The sequence below is a fragment of the Bos indicus genome, chromosome 8 (genome assembly GCF_029378745.1).
Source record: "Bos indicus isolate NIAB-ARS_2022 breed Sahiwal x Tharparkar chromosome 8, NIAB-ARS_B.indTharparkar_mat_pri_1.0, whole genome shotgun sequence".
In the NCBI taxonomy this organism is placed as follows: domain Eukaryota; kingdom Metazoa; phylum Chordata; class Mammalia; order Artiodactyla; family Bovidae; genus Bos; species Bos indicus.
The window spans coordinates 94,644,283-94,662,626 of record NC_091767.1 but is presented as its reverse complement, the minus strand read 5'-3'; the positions used below and the strand labels follow the sequence as shown (position 1 = coordinate 94,662,626).

At 42.4% G+C, this 18,344-nt stretch overlaps 1 protein-coding gene across 3 annotated transcripts in view; it reads left to right on the top strand.

Annotated features, from left to right (window-relative positions):
• The window catches only part of ABCA1 (ATP binding cassette subfamily A member 1), a 137,593-nt gene that overhangs the window by 4,486 nt on the left and 114,763 nt on the right, over positions 1-18,344 (top strand). For 2 of the 3 annotated variants that reach the window (XM_019966667.2, XM_019966669.2), the window contains exon 2: positions 16,684-16,847. In XM_019966667.2, the coding sequence (XP_019822226.2) occupies positions 16,782-16,847 (66 nt within the window). In that variant the 5' untranslated portion in view covers positions 16,684-16,781. Of the gene's footprint in view, positions 1-6,579; positions 14,203-16,683; positions 16,848-18,344 lie in introns of those variants that run through there. The other variant, XM_019966668.2, reaches the window with a different exon arrangement.

Genomic DNA, 18,344 nt, shown 5'->3' with positions numbered 1-18,344 from the left:
ATAGGTAAGCAGCACAGATGTTGTTAGAGAGGCACATTTTAGAAATATCTGAAGTCAGAGTAAGAAAATCTTGTATGTAAAATTGTTTTCAGGTAGAGCCTTTGGTTATTCTGCATTCTGTTGAGACAGTAAGCTGTTTTAAAGCAAAGAGCATTTACTCCGAGGAGCATCAGACTTGGTTCCTAAAACAAAAGAAAACTTGAAATCCTGTCTTTTTCCATTTTGAAAATTTACCCTAAGACCTGATTTAAATGCCATCCTTCTCATAAGCTCTCCTGGATTCACACCTTCCTGCCAACACTGAGTTAAAATTAATTATCCCTTTCTGTTTTGCTCCCATAGGGTTGGATCATAGCACTATTCATGTCATGGGATTAATTGCATGGTTTTGTTTTTTTTTTTTTTGGTTATAGTTAACATTTGTCTTGTTCTTGAGTGTATGCTTCTCTAGGAGGAGGTCTAGGATTCTTCTAGGGTTAAGGTCCTAGAATCCTAGAGAATCCTAATTCTCTAGGATTAAGGTCCCAGTCCTTAATTTACTCTCCTTGATATGGAAGGGGATTCAATAAATGCTATCTTGAATAAGTCAAAGAGAATGGGAAGCTAATGTTGGTTTTCTATATTCTGAAAGATGAATTAAAATGATGTGATAATCACAGAAAAGCATTAGAAGTAGAATTATATGAGAACTAACTAATTAAGGTTGGGTTTATGATAGGTTGAGAAATATTAGTGTGTACTTAGACCAGCTTACTTTTTGTAGAACAAACAATTCTGATTCCACTCAGTTTCATTTCTCTTTTTTGAGGCAGCTGTGTTTTGAGAAAGTGTTCTAGTCTGTTACATTTCACATTAAACTACATTTATTTGCACATTAATTTATTTCTAAAAAAATAAGAAAGAGATAATTCACTAAGTAATTTAGAATTTAATTACTTAAAAATCAAAATAACCTTTTATGTATAGAATCTTTTCTTTTATTCATTCTTCATGTGTGTGTGGGTCTGTATGCATATATGTGTATTTGTTTAGAATTGCAACATTTTCTATGCTAAATCCAACTTCTAAGAAGCATTTGGAAGTCAAAACATTTTATTTGGCTACTCTTGAAGTCAAAATGTTTTATGATAACTGGTGTTTAGCACCAGACACTTTTTGGGAAGAATTTTGTATATATAAAACCAATCAGTGGTTATTATTTATTGGGACAGTATTCTGGACTACATGGAGAATATGCTGAAAGCTATGGATTCCCTTTTCATAAAAAATATACACAGGCATGTACACTCCAAATTTTACATATAATTACATACAATTTGATGTAATTATATTCTATGTGTAATTCCAGAAACCCACTAAGCAGTCATGTGGCCCTGGGCTAGTCATTTTACTTTTCTAAGATTTAATTTCTTGATGAAAGAGGCTGAGTACATGACTTTTGAAGAGCCATTCAAGCTTTTGTATTCTCTAGATGTGTGTTCTTGCCTGGAGAATCCCAGGGACGGAGCAGCCTGTTGGGCTGCCGTCTATGGGGTCACACAGAGTCGGACACAACTGAGGTGACTTAGCAGCAGCAGATGTGTATTTAGGAAAAAGAGGGATTCTTTGATAGGAGCTGCCCAGAGAAACGTCCTGAGGGACATTCTCAGTATTAGTGTAAGAGATTGTGTGGGTTTTGAGAGGTAGAATGGAAATACCCATGGAATACATAGGAGTGTTTTGATGATTGTGATGACGGAAGAAAAGAAGATGGTGGGAGGAGAGGAAGAAGAAGTGAGATGGGGTTGGAATTACTTATTTATCCACATTAGGTGGATGAAGACTTGATTCATAGAACCCAAAGAAGAATTTTATCTTAAATGCAAAGGAAAAAGTGGTTGGTGATCTCAGTAAGTTTCAATGGAGCAAACATGATGGAATGAGACATGATGAGACATTTGTCTCATTTCCGACTCACCATCTGGAGATTCTCTCTGAAAGAAAATATTCATTTGGACTCTCCATTCTGGGCATTTCCATTTTGAGTGTAGATTTTGTTTTTTATAGTGCAATCCTATTAAGCCAATATATAATAGAAAGCTAACTGACTTTTGAGATATGTTCATCCTCCAAGAAAGGATGAGAAATAGACTAACCTTATAAGGATATTTCTAAATATCTCAGAAGACTCTCACTGGGTGCAGATGGGCAAGACACAAAGTTTTCTAAAGCATTGCTTTGAGTTAGTTGTTTCAAAGATCATAACAAATTAGGACTGGAAGGAACCAGAAGGGAAAAAAAGGAGCAAGAGGTTTCATGATTGAAACAGACATGGGAAGAGGGAAGGAACTGCTAAGAAGTTGTTTGGGTTTCATATCCCTGTTTACTTTTGCGTTGCAAAATTTCTGTAGGATGCCAGGTTGGGAATAGTTTTTGTCAAGAGTCAAACCAAGCTTGTTTTTTGGAAGAAGCAAGTCCTCAAGGGTATGGCAGCTTGAATTTGATTGGATCTGGTATTTAGATGGTCCACGTTTGACATAAAGGTAACACTAATGGAAGCAGCAGCTTTCCTTGGAAAGGCAGAGAGGATGAAAAGGCCCAGAATAATGGCTTTTAGACTGATCTGTAGACTCTTCTCCACTCCCCGATGCAAGGCTTTGGGATGGAAGTGGCAGTTTACTTCAGCTGGAGTGAGGTGTGATTTCTGGTATTGGAAGGAAAGAAGAGGAAGATACCATATTTTTAAAATGTGTGTGTGTGTATCTATTTGTTTATGGCTAATATACAAAAAATACCATTAAACTGAAATTCATTCCTTTAGCAAATATTTTTTGAACACCATGTAGAGTACTAGGTGTTGAACAAATGTCAGAAGACATTAAGGATCTGACACCATAGTAATCTTGGCATTCAAGGCTCTTCCAAATAAGACTCTGGTTTGGATAGCTTTGTCCTGGACCGTACGAGGCATCCACTGCACCGTGTTTTCTCACTGGTGATGAGCACATAGTCTGGCTCAGTAACTGTTAACTGACTCCCTCTGTGGGTTTTCTTCTTTTCTCTGATTTCTACTTTAAGAACCCCTTCATGCTTTCTCTGAGCTTATTGTTCTGGAATCTTACATCCATCCTTCGTGGTTGATGGATCTTGTTTACACTGTACCTTCTCCTCTGATTCCTCACTGACAACATTTTGCCCCTTGACCGCAGGTAGATGAGCACAGTGTGGGCTGGGCCTTCCCCTCCATTACCTCATTTACTCCTCACTAGAACCTGGAGACAGGCAGCATGTAAACCCCTCAGATTCTTTCAATGGACTCACACTTTTATAGTTATCAACACATATATTTTTAAAAAGTTAACCTTATATTGGTTCTCTAAATTGAAAACTGATGTCAGTTGTCTGAAATAAAAGGTAGTTTTAAAAATAATTAGAATGAAAATGAATTGTTTTTTAAAGCCTGTCTATAAAATAAGCTTTTTTTGGGCTCCAAAAATCACTGCAGATGGTGACTGCAGCCATGAAATTAAAAGACGCTTACTCCTTGGAAGGAAAGTTATGACCAACCTAGATAGCATATTAAAAAGCAGAGACATTACTTTGCCACCAAAGGTCCGTCTAGTCAAAGCTATGGTTTTTCCAGTAGTCAGGTATGGATGTGAGAGTTGGACTATAAAGAAAGCTGAGCACTGAAGAATTGATGCTTTTGAACTGTGGTGTTGGAGAAGACTCTTGAGAGTCCCTTGGACTGCAAGGAGATCCAACCAGTCCATTCTGAAGGAGATCAGCCCTGGGATTTCTTTGGAGGGAATGATGCTAAAGCTGAAACTCCAGTACTTTGGCCATCTCATGCGAAGAGTTGACTCATTGGAAAATACTCTGATGCTGGGAGGGATTGGGGGCAAGAGGAGAAGGGGACGAGAGAGGATGAGATGGCTGGATGGCATCACTGACTCGATGGACGTGAGTCTCAGTGAATTCTGGGAGTTGGTGATGGACAGGGAGGCCTGGCATGCTGCGATTCATGGGGATGCAAAGAGTCAGATATGACTAAGCGACTGATCTGATCTGATAAAATAAGCTTGCTTTCTAAAGGCACTGACTCTGAAACTTGTTCTTACTTTGTTAAAAAAGGGAAATTAAGCACATGTTATAGAAGCATTGAAAAGAAGATCAAACAGAAACTTTCTCCTTAATACAGTTTTTACAAATCTAAAGTGCTGAAAAGAACATTTTCTCATTGTGTGATTGAGTGTTTAATACTGTGCCTGACCATCCCCTAAAATCTTCTAAGTGGAATTTAAATATTGCTTAAATTCATCTCATAAACTTTCCTGCAATCGGGGAAATATTGAGGCTGCCGCGTTTTTCTGATGGTACACCTGATACAGAGACTAGTTAAATAATTTGTTCCTGGTTCACGTACTTCAGTAATGGCAGAGCTGGGGGTTCAAACTTGAGTCTGAAACTCAAGCTGCAGGCAGTTTTCTTAGACTCAGAAGATCTTTTTTTAAATTTTAAAGTCTTTATTGAATTTGTTACAATTTGGTTTTGGTTTTCTGGTGGCCAGGCATGTGGGATCTTAGCTTCCCAACCAGGGATCGAACCTGCACCCCCTGCATTGGAAGGTGGTCTTAACCACTGGACTACTAAGGAAGTCCCCAGAAGATCTTCTACTCCAGTCTCCTTATATTCTGTGGCTCAGAGTGGTAGAATGGCTCACCTAAATTCATTCCCTAGCAGTCAGTAACAGGAATTTAAAATCTTAACTTTTTGCTTCTTTAATCCAAGCTTCTTGCTACTGTATCAGAATTTAGGGTGGTATTTACAGTGTCCCTTTAGGAGAAAAAAAATTCAGTCTATAGGTCTGTCCTTTCAGCTTACAGTGGACACTGAATCTTTAATATTGAACTGGCCTCATTTATTCTATTGGTCCAATTTGAATCTTAATGGGTTTTTCAACTGGATTTTCTTTTTCTCTCAAATAAACACTGCTCTTTGGCTGTAAGTTCAAATCAAGGAAAGGCCCACAAAAGTCCCGAAGGTTGAGTCTTTCCCTGGGACCATTTTCTTCATGCAAAAGTAGAAAAACCTTGTGCTAATTTTGGCTGTTTAGGATTAATTGTGATTACCAGCAGTTTTTTAGCTTTTTAGTTTTCTTTTAACTTTAATGGTTGTGTTAATTATAGGAAGTACCTGGAGTTCAAGATAAGGAAAGCCTTTGGTCAAGTTGTGTTTCTTCAGTTGCCAGTCCTGTTACAGGACTTGCAAATTTAGTGGAATTAGTGCCATTTCCCCATTTCCAACTCTAGTCCCATTTCACATGGTCTCAGCATGGCTTTCTCCTTGGCTGTCTGACACTAGGTTCCAATGGCCTCCATTGAGGGGAGTGGATGTCCCCCTGGAGGCTGCAAAGACCAGCAAGGCACACTGTCCTCAGGTGGAACTCCACTGGGAACTCCATGCTCAAGTGATGTAGACACTTAGCATACAGTCGCTTGGGAGATGAGAGTGTGTGCATTTTAAAATGCCACTGTCAACTGCAGTTGATAAAAGAGGCTAGCAGGAGTTCTACCCAATAGTTTAGTTGCATCTTTCCTTGAGCATTTTGTTATCTGGCACATAAAATGTTTGATTTGTGAAGATCTTAATGACAGTAGCACTTTCAAGAAGAAGTACTCAGAATCATGATAACATTGAAATAATTCAGATCAATTTCCACTGGGAACATCCTTCCAGACCTCAAATAATGGAGCTCATGTTGCCAGTATTTTTTCTTTTTAAAAGCTAACATCCTTCATTTTTTGTTTTTCAGGTCAACTTGTGATCTTATTCCTCTGTAATTTAGCAAGGCAGTCAACAAAGTGGCTTGTTAGTTCAAGAGAAGGAGTTCAGTTTTGAAGTTGGGAGGGCAGGTTCGACCCTGTGCCTCTGTGCCTGTCCTGGAGCTCCAACTACATCCTCACCTAGCTGGTCAGCTGGTTCTCACTGGGTTGCATCTTGGACACATGAGGCACCTTGGACAAATGATCTGTGCTAGCACTATCTCAAGAGCTGGTTGGTGAAAGGGGAGGTTCTGGACAAGATTGCCGGGTTTGGTCACATGTGAGCTAGAACTGGGAAAGAGCCACAGGTGAGATTACTTGTTTTGGCAAAAGTAAAAGGAATAAAGTGTTGAGGTTGAAAAATAGTATACAGGTTTTGATAAGCTTCATTGAGTGAGTTCTTGACTTGAGCCTATGAGTTTAGAGTTTGAGGCTCCTGACCAATGTTGACAGTTTTGTATTCATGGTTGAACCCCTAGGGGAGGTGTTCTTGTTAGTTGGCATGTTTACAGGGGACTGGAGCCTCAGTCTGGGCAAATTACAGATTCTCCTTTGCTCACAAGAAGTACATGAAAATGAACGCCCTTACCAACAAATTTGAGTGACTTTGGGGAAGACCAAATTAGATGCAGTCCTGTTTAATCTGAATTGCTTTGAACGCAGCTGGAAAATTTGTCATGAGAAAAAGTTGATTCAGTTGACTTGGAACTCCAAATTTTACCTTGCATAATCAGTTAACTAACCAATATTTGTAACGTCAACCAATGCCTCCTGTGTGTCAGGATATAAACTCAAATTCCTTCAAGGGCTACCTGAGCTTGTCCTTTATGACATTTCTGATTTGCTACCGTGGTGAACCTGCTTTAACTAATTTTTCTCATCCCTGAGGTCTGACTTCAGAAGGCTTCACTCCACAAATGTGTACAAGCACCAAGTGGCTCTGGGCTCAGTGTGGCGTAGGACAGTAAGATGTTGAGATGGTCGCTTGCAGCCTGACTTACTGTGTAGCAGGGACCGTCGGAGTACTTAGTACACTGGAGGAGATGGTGGGAGAGCTGAAGAGATGAAGGAATAGATATAAGGCCCAGATCACAAATAGGTAATTGACCTGGAAGCTGGAGGAAGTAGTCTGGAGAACAAAACTGAGTGAGGTGCTGAAGACATGGAGGAAGGCAGCCTATGTGGAACAGAAGAGCTGACTGCTCCCAGAGCAGAAGAATAGTATACATATGTGGTAGGGGTCCCCAAATCGGGGGAGTTATGGTAAGACACTGGTAGAAATGGTACCAGGATACCAGCAAAACCCTTTCACATCTCCCACAGATCTGGGCATGCAGAAAGTTCCAGTGTGTTTTGGAAAGTCCATTGGGGAAATAGTCCCTTCTGTGGACAGAGAAGGAAGAAGAGAGATTGCTTTAATATTAATAAACTGCCCACTCTGTGCCCCACCCAAGTGCTTTGGGGAAGCCCAGGTAGCTCAGTGGTAAAGAATTCACCTGCCAATACAGGAGACGCAGGAGACATGGGTTCGGGAAGATCCCTTGGAGGAGGAAACGACAGCCCACTCTAGTATTCTTGCCTGGAAAATCTCATGGACAGAGGAGCCTGGTGGGCTAGAGTTCATGGGGTCCCAAAGAGTCGGAGATGACTTAACACACACGCTGAGTACTTTACACTGTGAAGTCAGCTGCACTAATCATAGCTGCCATTTACTGGATACTTCTTTTGTCCCAAATAATGTTTTATATACATTATTTGTTCTATTTTATGGAGAGAATGCAGGGACTCAATGCCTAGGGTCCCTGAGCTGGTGAGTAGCAGAGTCAGTATTCAAACCCCACTTTCTCTGACTCCAAAACCTCCCTTCTGTCTACCAGGCTATTTAATCCATGAAAATAATTAAGGACATCTGGGGAAGCTTGCTGCACGGCGACATAGGTCTACAGGAAGGGGAAGGCAGTGAAGGGATTTGGGTTTGTCTGTCCCCAAGTCCTTTGAGCACTTTCATAAAAATAAACTTTTTAGGCTGGGAGAAGTTTGAACATCTGAAGATGTTGACCCTTCCAAGATGTAAAGCAAACAAAATGGTTTTTGCTGATATAGTCACTAAGCCTTTTATCCTAAAATGCTCTTGGAAAGCCCTCGTCCAACAACAGGGAACATTATCCAGTCAAAGTTTTCTGCAAATAAAGGATTGCTCATGGAGGCAGACTTGCGTGTGTTTCTGTGTCACTCAGGGTGTTTGTCACTTTTATAGTTCCTTCCCCGAGGACCCTCTAACTTTGGCATTATGATTGTGGTTGAGAAAAAAGTGTTTTCTACGTCATGTAATGTTGACAGGTATTTCATTTCTAGGGGAAAGGTTCCTTTTTCCTATATGCTACACACCTGCAACCAGGGAAAAAAGCAAATAGTTGTATTGTTTGCTGAAGTCTTCTTTTCAGGGTTGCTCTGTGTTTGTTTAGTGGAAATCAGCAGCATAAGAAGGGCTGTCTCTAACATTTTGTCAGAATTTCTCCATAATTCTACAATGATGAAACAAGAACTTGAGGACAGGATGGATTTGCTTTCAGAAACTCTGGTTGTCAGTTTTGGAAGTTCTGAGACTGTTTTAGCTGCTAGCAACTGGACTGTTGAGAGTGATAAATAGGATCTTTGGTTGTCCAAATATCAGCAACATGATAGAAATAGATTTAAACTTTTTGAATCCCCTTTAAAATAGAATTGTTGACAGCATGAGGATTGTGCTTCTCAAAGGCTCATTATGGATTTGTACAATATTCAGGTATTTCTTCTAACTTTTCAGTTTTTGTGTATTCCTGTCATAGCCCTCATTTTGAAAATTAGCCATTAGCAAATACTTTCATCCAGGAAATTGAATATATGTTCCAGGGTGAAACAAGAATGTGCAGTTATATATAAACTTACTGTCACTAATAATCAAGTTATGATACATTCGGTACTTAAAATTCCCCTTGAGTTACAAATTGTTATAATTAATAAAATTCATTAGATCTATATATTTTTAAGATATTTATTTATTTGGCCGTACTTGGTCTTAGTTGCGATATGTGAGATTGAGTTCTCTGACCACAGATCCTACCTGGGCCCCCTGCATCGGGAATGTAGGATCTTACCCACTGGACCACCAGGAAAGTACTGAATCTGTATTTTTAAAACAGGTCTTGTGATAGCAGAGCCTCTTCTAGAATGACAGGAATCTTCTAGAATGATAGAATCACTTCCTTTTATCTGTGACTTTTATCTTGGAGGATTTCTTACATCATTTTTTCTCTTTAAATTTGAGTATTAAGATGTTATGGTATAAGTAGGAACGCAGTTTCAGGGGTCACCAAGTACCAGCCCATGACCTTTCTGCAGGCCTCTAAGGGCTTAGTGGCAGCTAAGGACAGTTTCCCTGAGTCGTGAGTCTACAGTGTGTCTGGAGAGTGCGAGGGGATAGAATTTAAGGATTAGCATGAATGGCCTATGGGTAGAGAGCTCGGTGACAACTGGAGGCCAGAAAAGAAACTAAGGCAGTTAAAATAACTTCAGGCTTAATAAAGTTGATGGCTATCTTGGGAGAAATCATGGGGAGACTTTCCAAGTCACCTTCTTCCACCACGGCAGGCATGCCCTGTCATCCATCAGCCACGGGTGCAAAGAGCCTGTTCCAGCCTGGTTTTAACCTCACTATCATTTTCCATAAATGTGGCTACTGATCTGGAGACATACACTCAGAGAGGCAATTAAAAAACAGACCTTTTCCAAAGAAGCATGCTCTGGTGGTCTTACAGGTTTCTTATCTTCAATTCTACAGAAAGCTCTACATCTCTCTGGAGATGAGATGCAGCAGTACCTGTGATCCTTGAATTTGCATCAGCATCTGAGGAAGAGGTCATTAGTTGAGCTTTAGTGCCAACACATTTACTACAGTTCGTATGTTATATAGTTATATTCTGCCTTAAATCTACCTCTTGCTTTTGTTACTGGCTAGTCATTTATTGGCATAGGATATCCAGAAACAGTTTCATCAGGAGAGATTTCAACTTCTGTCTCACTTCTGGAAACTATAGGGAAATTTATCTAACAAAGAAGAACACACACATACTTATTTATTACTTTGTTTAGAGAAAGAGCTATCATAAAACCACTGTTTTTGAAAAATGAAAGTCAGTTGCTGGCTGCATATTCTGTGTATATGAGCTATTTGGGTAGAACTGATAGGAAAAGTGTGTTCAGAAGAATAAACAGAGTTGTAGGAGGAATGCAGTAGTGGGAAGCTAGGAGCAGTTGTTGACAAAGTTATTTCTGGAGAAACCTGGAGGCCAGTTCCAACTCTTGGGGGTGAGTCTGGGCAGGCCCCTTGCTTTTGGTGGGCCTTGGCTTCTCTGTAAGATTGGGGTGTGGTGGGAGTGGGTCTCCAAAGCTGCAATGACCTCTTTCTATCAGCTGGGGGTTGGCCTTGTGCAAGCTTGTCCTCTTCTGCTTCGAGGGGCCGACTTCTCAGCTCCAGTGAGAAGTGGCAGTTGTGTGGTTCCCAGTGGAGACTGGCCTTTCTTGGAGTGAGCAGGTAGGAGGTTCCCTGCCCCCCTTAGATGGAAGCTCAGCCTATGTGCTTGCAGCGCTCTTGTAGGAAGGAAAAAGACCAACCAACCCTTTGTTACTGCACAAACTGAGTTTTGGATGGTAGTGAAAACATGTGTGGTTTTTTTCCTTACTGCATTTCTGTAGACAGATTTAATGTTTTGGAAGGGTAGAAGGCAGTCACGGGATATAGTTCCTGTTTTCCTTTTGACATCAGTCAGTGGGAAAAAATCTTCCCACCTTGTCTTTTTAGCGTGTCTGCTTCTTTCTCTTCCTTTCTTCTTCTCTCATCTCTCTTTGAAACTTACGTGTGAATTCAAAAGGGCTGAACATTTTGGTGAGGATGGGAGTTGGAGGAGCAGTGCAGTAGCTGCTGACTGGGGTCATCATTGCCCCCTTGGCACCAGGCTTCCTGTGAACCTCTATTTTTTCTTTTGCCACAATTGCTGAGTCTGCCTGGCAGTTCATATTTTGATTTAGGGAAAAGTTAAAAGAATTCACAATCCCAGCTGTCACTCGGTGACCCCTTTGCCAGTAGCATATGGCACATTCTCATTTCACTAACCTAAAGAAAAGAATTACCCACCTATCATTACTCTCTTTGCTCTGCTTTATTTTTCTTCATTATTCTTATCACCCACTGCCTTAACAACAATCCTACTGTTATTTGTCAGGTCTTCTTCCACCTTGCTAGAAGTTCCGTGAGAACACTTTTGTTCATTGCTGAATCTCCAATGTCTGGGACAGCACCTGCACATAATAGGTATTCAATAAATATTTGCTGTGGCTAATGGAAGCTATTGGAGAAGGAATTGGCAACCCACTCCAGTGTTTTTGCCTGGAGAATCCCAGGGACGGGGGAGCCTGGTGGGCTGCTGTCTATGGGGTCGCACAGAGTTGGACACTACTGAAGCCACTTAGTAGTAGTAGTAGTAGTAATGGAAACCTTGCAGAGTTAAGGCTGCAGTTTGTGGAATGAACAGGAGTTGAAGATTTTAGTCATCATTTACTTTCCTAGAGAATCACACAATACTCAAGCTTTACACCATACAGTTCTTATTTCTTCCAAGGCATGATTTGACTTGTGGAATATGTTAATTATTATCATAGAACACATTTTTTTGGGGGGAGGGGGAGGAGATCATTGACATATAATTTACATGTGGTTAAATTTAGCCTTTTTTACAGGTATAGTTTGAAGAGTTTTGATACATCCGTGTGGTATATGTATAACCACTGCCACAACCATGGTGTGGAATATATCTATCACTCAGTGCTTCTGACAGTCTGTCCTCTCCCCTACCCACTGGCAACCAGGGATCTGATTTCTGCCCCCATTGTTTCACCTTTCCAGAATGTCATATAAGTAGATTCATATAGTATGTAGTCTTTTGTGTCTGACTTTTTTCCCTTAGCATAAGGCTTTTGAGATTTCTCCCATGCTGTTGAACGTATTAGTAGTGTGGTCCTTTTTTATTGCTGAGTAGTATTCCATTTTCAGAGAAGGCAATGGCACCCCTCTCCAGTACTCTTGCCTGGAAAGTCCTATGGACAGAGGAGCCTGATAGGCTGCAGTCCATGGGGTCGCTGAGGGTCGGACACGACTGAGCGACTTCACTTTCACTTTTCACTTTCATGCATTGGAGAAGGAAATGGCAACCCACTCCAGTGTTCTTGCCTGGAGAATCCCAGGGACGGGGGAGCCTGGTGGGCTGCTGTCTCAGGGGTCGCACAGAGTCGGACACGACTGAAGTGACTTAGCAGCAGTAGCAATATTCCATTTTAATTTATTCACTGATTTATGGATCTTTGGATTGCTTCCAGTTTGGACTATTCTGTGTAAGACTTCTATGGATGTTCACATACAGCTCTTTGTGTGAACGAATGCCATCATTTCTTTCAGGCAAATACCTAGGACAGGATGGTTGGGCTGTATCATAAGTCTGTGTGTAATTTTACAAGAAACCACCAGAGTATTTCACAAAGTGGCTGTTCCATTTTCATTTCTACAAGCAGTATATGATAGTGCCAGTTGCTACTCATACTTTAAAATTTAAAAACTTGTAGTAGTTCCAATGGGTATGTAGTGGTATCTCATTGTGGTTTTAATTTTCATTTCTATGCAGCTAATAATTGCTTATTTGAGAAGGTCATGGTTTAGCAGGCTGTGGTATTCTCTAGGTATTTAATAATTTTAAAATACCAGTGGCATTTGAAGTGAAAATTTCTTTTAAAAAATTGGCCAAAGATCTAATTGGTCACTTCCATGAGGTCATACTGTACAAAAAAGGTTGGGGTGTGGACACTATGTCAAATTTTGGCCACGGGTGATTCACCTGGGTGACTGATGTGGAGACCAGAAGAGGACATGCCTAGGACTTGGCATGAAGGTGGGGAAAAGCAGGTTTCTTGGCTCCTCTGGCCTTGGGAGGGCCTGCTCCATCCTTAGCTAAACCGGTGTTTGTGGGAAGCCAACCTAGATTCAGTGCCACTTTCCTGGATATCCCAGGAGTCACCAGCAACCCTCGCGGCTGTCCCCAGTGTGTGATGAACATAGAGCCCCCTCCCTGCGGACAATTTGTCTTAATCAGTTAATCAAGCTTGAGAAATCGGTTACCACAGGCCCAGGAGTGCCACCACCCTTCCATCCTGAATCCCTATTTCTCATGTCCATCTCTTAGTTAATTAATTAAGCAAATAGTCCCTGAAGGCTTACTGTATGCCTTATACTGTTTTGCATGTTGGGGAAAACTGCGATGAAGAGAAATTATCCCGTGGACTCAGAAAGTGGCAAAAACGATGCAAGGGAAAACAGAGGCTGCTGTGAGTGCATCTCGGAGGGGTTTTTAACCAGATGTCTGTGCAGGGGAGGTATCAGGACAGGATCCTACGGTTGAGGAAGATTCAGCCTGGCTGACAGTTCTGGAAGCAGCAGTTTAGGACAGGGAACATGCAAGAGGCCCAGTGGTGGGAAAGAGGGCTGCCCATTTGGAGCCATGAGTAGTTTTCTGGGGCTTGGTTTAGAAAGTGGGGAGTGGTGAGAGAGGAGGCTGGAGTCATTGGGGAGACCAGCTAAACCAAGGTGAGGACTGCACTTTATCCCCAGGGCAGTGGAGTGCTGACAAAGGCAGTTTTAAGTGGGAGAGTGGCTTGTTTGGAGCTTTGGTTTAGTGGCATCACTTTGGTTTCTCTGTGATAAATGGATGGAGGGGGCAAGACAGGAGGCAGGGAGTTCAGGGAAGTGGCTGTTGTGGTCGTCAGGAGCCGGAAGAGGGTGGCCTATTGACTGGCCATGACTGTGAAGTGGGACGCTTTCCAACCAGTAACTGGAAATGTGCACAGGGGCAGAAATGAGTGTGCTACTAGCTTTGAAGCATTGAGAAATCTAGTCAATACATAGTACGGCCTTCTTTTTGGTTTTGGTTTGTTTGTTTGCTTCCTTGGAAAACTGATGTAGAAATGTCCCTTTGGCCCCAGTTACCTGAGAAGAGGATTTGGGCATTGCCAAAACCTCCTCTTTGGATAAAATTGCTCCCAGCAGTGGTCACCATGTTCTGAGGTGGGAGGAGGGAATTATGCAAGAGGCCCAGGGCTATGCCAAGGTGGGTAGGAAAGCGGGGCAGGTACCCAGCGAAGCCGGAGCGATACCTTCCACCGCTGCATAGGCTACTTTTGCTGACGTCTCTGCGTGTCTCCTGGAGGGTCTCTGAAGCCAGGATCTGTGTCTGGAAATGCAGAAACCCCGCTTTAGGAAAACACTCTCCAGAAAGCTTCCTCCTGGCCGTTCTCGTCTCGCGCCCATTCTGCAGAGGTGTGTCTTCTTTTCTTCTGAGATTCTCCACTCAGATTTAGGGGATTCTGTGTCCTGGTTTGAGCCTGAGGGTCTTTAACACTAGGCCATTCTGATTTCAACCTGGATTCAGTGCCACTTTCCTGGATATCCCAGGAGTCACCAGCAACCCTCACGGCTGTCCCCAGTGTGTGGTGATCATAGAGCCCCCTTCCTGCAGACAACTTGCCTTAATCAGTTAATCAAGCTTGAGAAATCGGTTACCACAGGCCCAGGAGTGCCACCACCCTACTTCGCCCCTCCTACCTTGTCAGAAACCCATGATGGGTTTGCTAAAAAATGCTGCTGTTGCTAAAAATAATGGAGTAGAAAAGAATGTTTGGACAGGAGATAACCATTTCTCTGTAAGAGGTAGGGATGGACCAGAGAAAGAAGAGTGGGGAGGAGGGAGCTCATTTCTTTGCCACTTACAGTGTGCTGTGTACTTTGCTGGGGAACTTATATGTTTATTTATATTGTCTCATTGACGATTGAATATCCATTGAATATCCTGCAAGGTAGGTATTGTCACCCCCATTTTACACTGAGGAAATTGATACTCAGAGGGCATAAAGTTTTGGCTAAGGGCATGTAGTTAAGAAGCTGGGCCTAATTCCTGTCTAAGCTGTCTTTCTTTTTTAAATTATACACTTATGTTCCAACCTCCTCATTGTTACCTTGGGGACCTGAAAAGATGCGTGTAGCTTCTAAATCAACTAAGTGATTCCTGGAGAGCACCTTTTGCATCCGGAAAATCTAGCTAATTATTTATTTCAGTGTTTCTGGGATGCAAGCCCTGTCCCAGGCCACTTACAAAATGATTTAGGATTATAAGCACGAAGCTCACAACCAAATTCTGGCTCTCAGTGCTCAGAGAGACCAGTGGCCATCTTTAAATAACAAACTGTGGATGGATACAGTGCTAGTTTAATTATTTTTAGTGAGAAATTTTGGGGGGAAGAGCATTTGTGTCCATCTACAGGTTTGCTGAGCAAGTGATAAAAGAAAGGTCCTAAGGCTTGACTCTTTCAGAGGAATCCCTGATTTGTTGGCTTATCAATGAGTGAATTAAAATATATACTAGTAGAGTCAGTGATTCTTTTCAGACACTGTAGACTGCTTACATTCCCTTTTCTTTTGTAGAAGTTTTTAATCCAAGTCCTTGTGGTGTGGGGGCCAAGAGGGCAAAGTCCTGCTAGAGGTTGACCTTTGCGTTGAGGTCCCTTTGGACTCACAGACTTTTAGTCCAGTCCTTAATTTTGTATCCACAAGCGGACACTACATTCTTAGCCCTTTCTGCTGTTTGTTCCTCCTGCCTAATCTCCCATCCCCACCTCCATTCCTCCAGAGACCACAATGATTAAATGAGCCATTTTAGAGGTAAAGTTGGTTTCTTATTTCTGCTAAAAGTTCCTGGCTGTGAAGTGGTATCAGGGCTTAGCTTTGACCTATGTATCCCTCCCTTCTTCCAGTTTCTATTTTCTGCCTTTTCCCTAGCTTTAATTTTACTGTGACTACTGGGATTACTCCAGCATTAAATAAGTACTGTTGTTGAGGGGCAGCTGGGACACACAGAAAGTTGTATCCCCTGTATATGAGAGCCTCCCCTTCCCCCAGCATGGCAAAACAGTCCTCCAAGGAGGCATCTGTGACACCTGGCGAGGAGTAGGTGGGCCCTGCATGCAGGTGCAGGTGGAGCAAGGCCAGAAGTGTGCATATGTCCAGACAGTGGGAACTTGTCAGTTTCACGGGCGATGCTCTCTGCCTGCCTTGGCTGCCTTGTTTTACTCCATGGGATATTGGTTTCTCTCCACACACATAGAATACTAGGGGTTGTCCTCCTCACTTGGGAGCTGGGTGTCTATGGCATTTCCTTGGTGTGTACTCACAGTCATCTAAGACACGCTGTGATGTTTCAGATTAGGAAACTTTCTATCAGTGGTGCCATTTATCATTGGAAGGACTCAACTTTGTGGCGAGATGAAAATGTAGTCTGCAGCAAATTTCAGACAATAGTGTTAAGTCACTCCAGGTTCAAGGCAAAATTTATAAATGCTGCTGACATTTTCTGAGAAGGAAGGCATTTTCTTAGAGAAGGGAGGCAGGTCTCTGGGATTCCAGTATGCCATTTGCAGCTCTGATGTTTTGGGCACATAAGATTGATCACTTAGGTCTGCCTTCAATTTTTCATTTTTTTCAAGTTTTCATTCCCAGTGGTCACATCAGTGGAGCTCAAGTGATTTGGATAATAATGACTTACTCACAGGCTAACGCCAGAATAGCTCCAGCATCCCTATTTAGCAGAGACCCAAGGCTGGAAGTCGGGGACTCATGCCTTATGGAGAGGCAGTCATGAGACAGAACTGGGTGTTGAAGGCTCAGGTGAGGGGGCTGGTGCAACAGCCCTCACTGGCGTATGGCTTTGCAGCAAAAACTAACATCCCCTCTTGCTTTATCTTTCAGTTAATGACCAGCCACAGCGTCCCTGCTGTGAGCTCCAGCCACTTCCTTCCCGGGCTCCCGAGCCTCACGCAGGCTGCTGTGGTGCTGGCTGAGGTAACATGGCTTACTGGCCTCAGCTGAGATTGCTGCTGTGGAAGAACCTCACTTTCAGAAGAAGACAAACAGTAAGCCTGGGTTTCTCCGGGAGTGAAGAAGGGGGTGGGAAAGAGATTCTTATTTATTTATTTTTTTTAATTTACTTATTTTAATTGGAGGATAATTCTTTTACAGTATTGTTCTTCTTGGTTTTCTTAAGGTGATTGAATGTGTCTGGCCCTGGTGGACCCAGGACTGGGTGGGGTCCTGATTTAGCTAGCCCTGTCTCTTATCATAGGAGGCAGATTTGCAACCAGGTGGCGATCATAGCTTTGGTTTGTGCTAGTGCCCAGGCCTAAGTTCAGACCCCTGGAACCTGGCACACATGCCCCTTGGCCATCTTACTCCTAACTTTTGCTGCAGCCCTGGGGGCTGCTTGGCTCTTCAAGAGCTCCTAATGGTCTGGGTGGTGGAGTTGAAGTGAGTTCATGGCCCAGCTCTTAGAGGTCAGAGACTGAATCTTTTAGTATGGACTTCCCCCTTTCAGCTTGGACTGTGAGCCTGGAGGAATACAAAACGGATTTGTTTTATTTCTGCGGAGGGTACTATGCCATTCACTTCTGGATGAGACAGTGATCTTTTCAAGAACCCTGAGAATACCATCTCTGCTGCTGCTGCTGCTGCTAAGTCGCTTCAGTCATGTCTGACTCTGTGCGACCCTGAGACGGCAGCCCACCAGGCTCCCCCATCCCTGGGATTCTCCAGGCAAGAACGCTGGAGTGGGTTGCCATTTCCTTCAATGCATGAAAGTGAAAAGTGAAAGTGAAGTTGCTCAGTCGTGTCTGACTCTTTGAGACCCCATGGACTGCAGCCTACCAGGCTCTTCCGTCCATGGGATTTTCCAGGCAAGAGTACTGGAGTGGGGTGCCATTGCCTTCTCCGATACCATCTTTAACACTCGGTAAATGATATTTTTCTGTGAGAAGGTACAAACTATAAGGCCCGGAGATTTCTCTGAAGCTCTGATATCAGCTCTTGGCTTCTTCCTCCCTGAACACCCCTAGAGATCCTGTCTGGTCTCCTGCGTTTAGCCACACCTCTCTATAGTTGACTTCTAAATGTCTGTTTCCTGCCCTGCGTTTTTTCCTGAATTCAAAGCCTATATCCCCTTTTGGCTGTCCTCATGAAGTGTAACACATCTGCAACAGAAATGACCATCCTCTTTAGACTCAAAGAGCCATAAGGGATCTTGGAGATAACTTAATTCACTGTTTCTGAAACTAGACTAATGCCGGCCCTTCTTTAAAAGAACAAATATGTCAAAGTCCCCTCATGTTCACTAAACATTTTTTATTATAATGTTACGTGAATATGTACGTATGTGAAACTAGATATAAGCCCCTTATTCATATAGACTGTCATGGAAACATATGACCTATACAGACTTATAAATTAAGTGCAAACAAAACTGCAGAACCAGTACAGTTCAAATTAACACTGTTAATGTAGTAAGGCGACTGACACTGTTTGAAGCCATATTTGACACTGTTTGAAGGCAACAGTGTGACTATGGTAGTGAACACTTA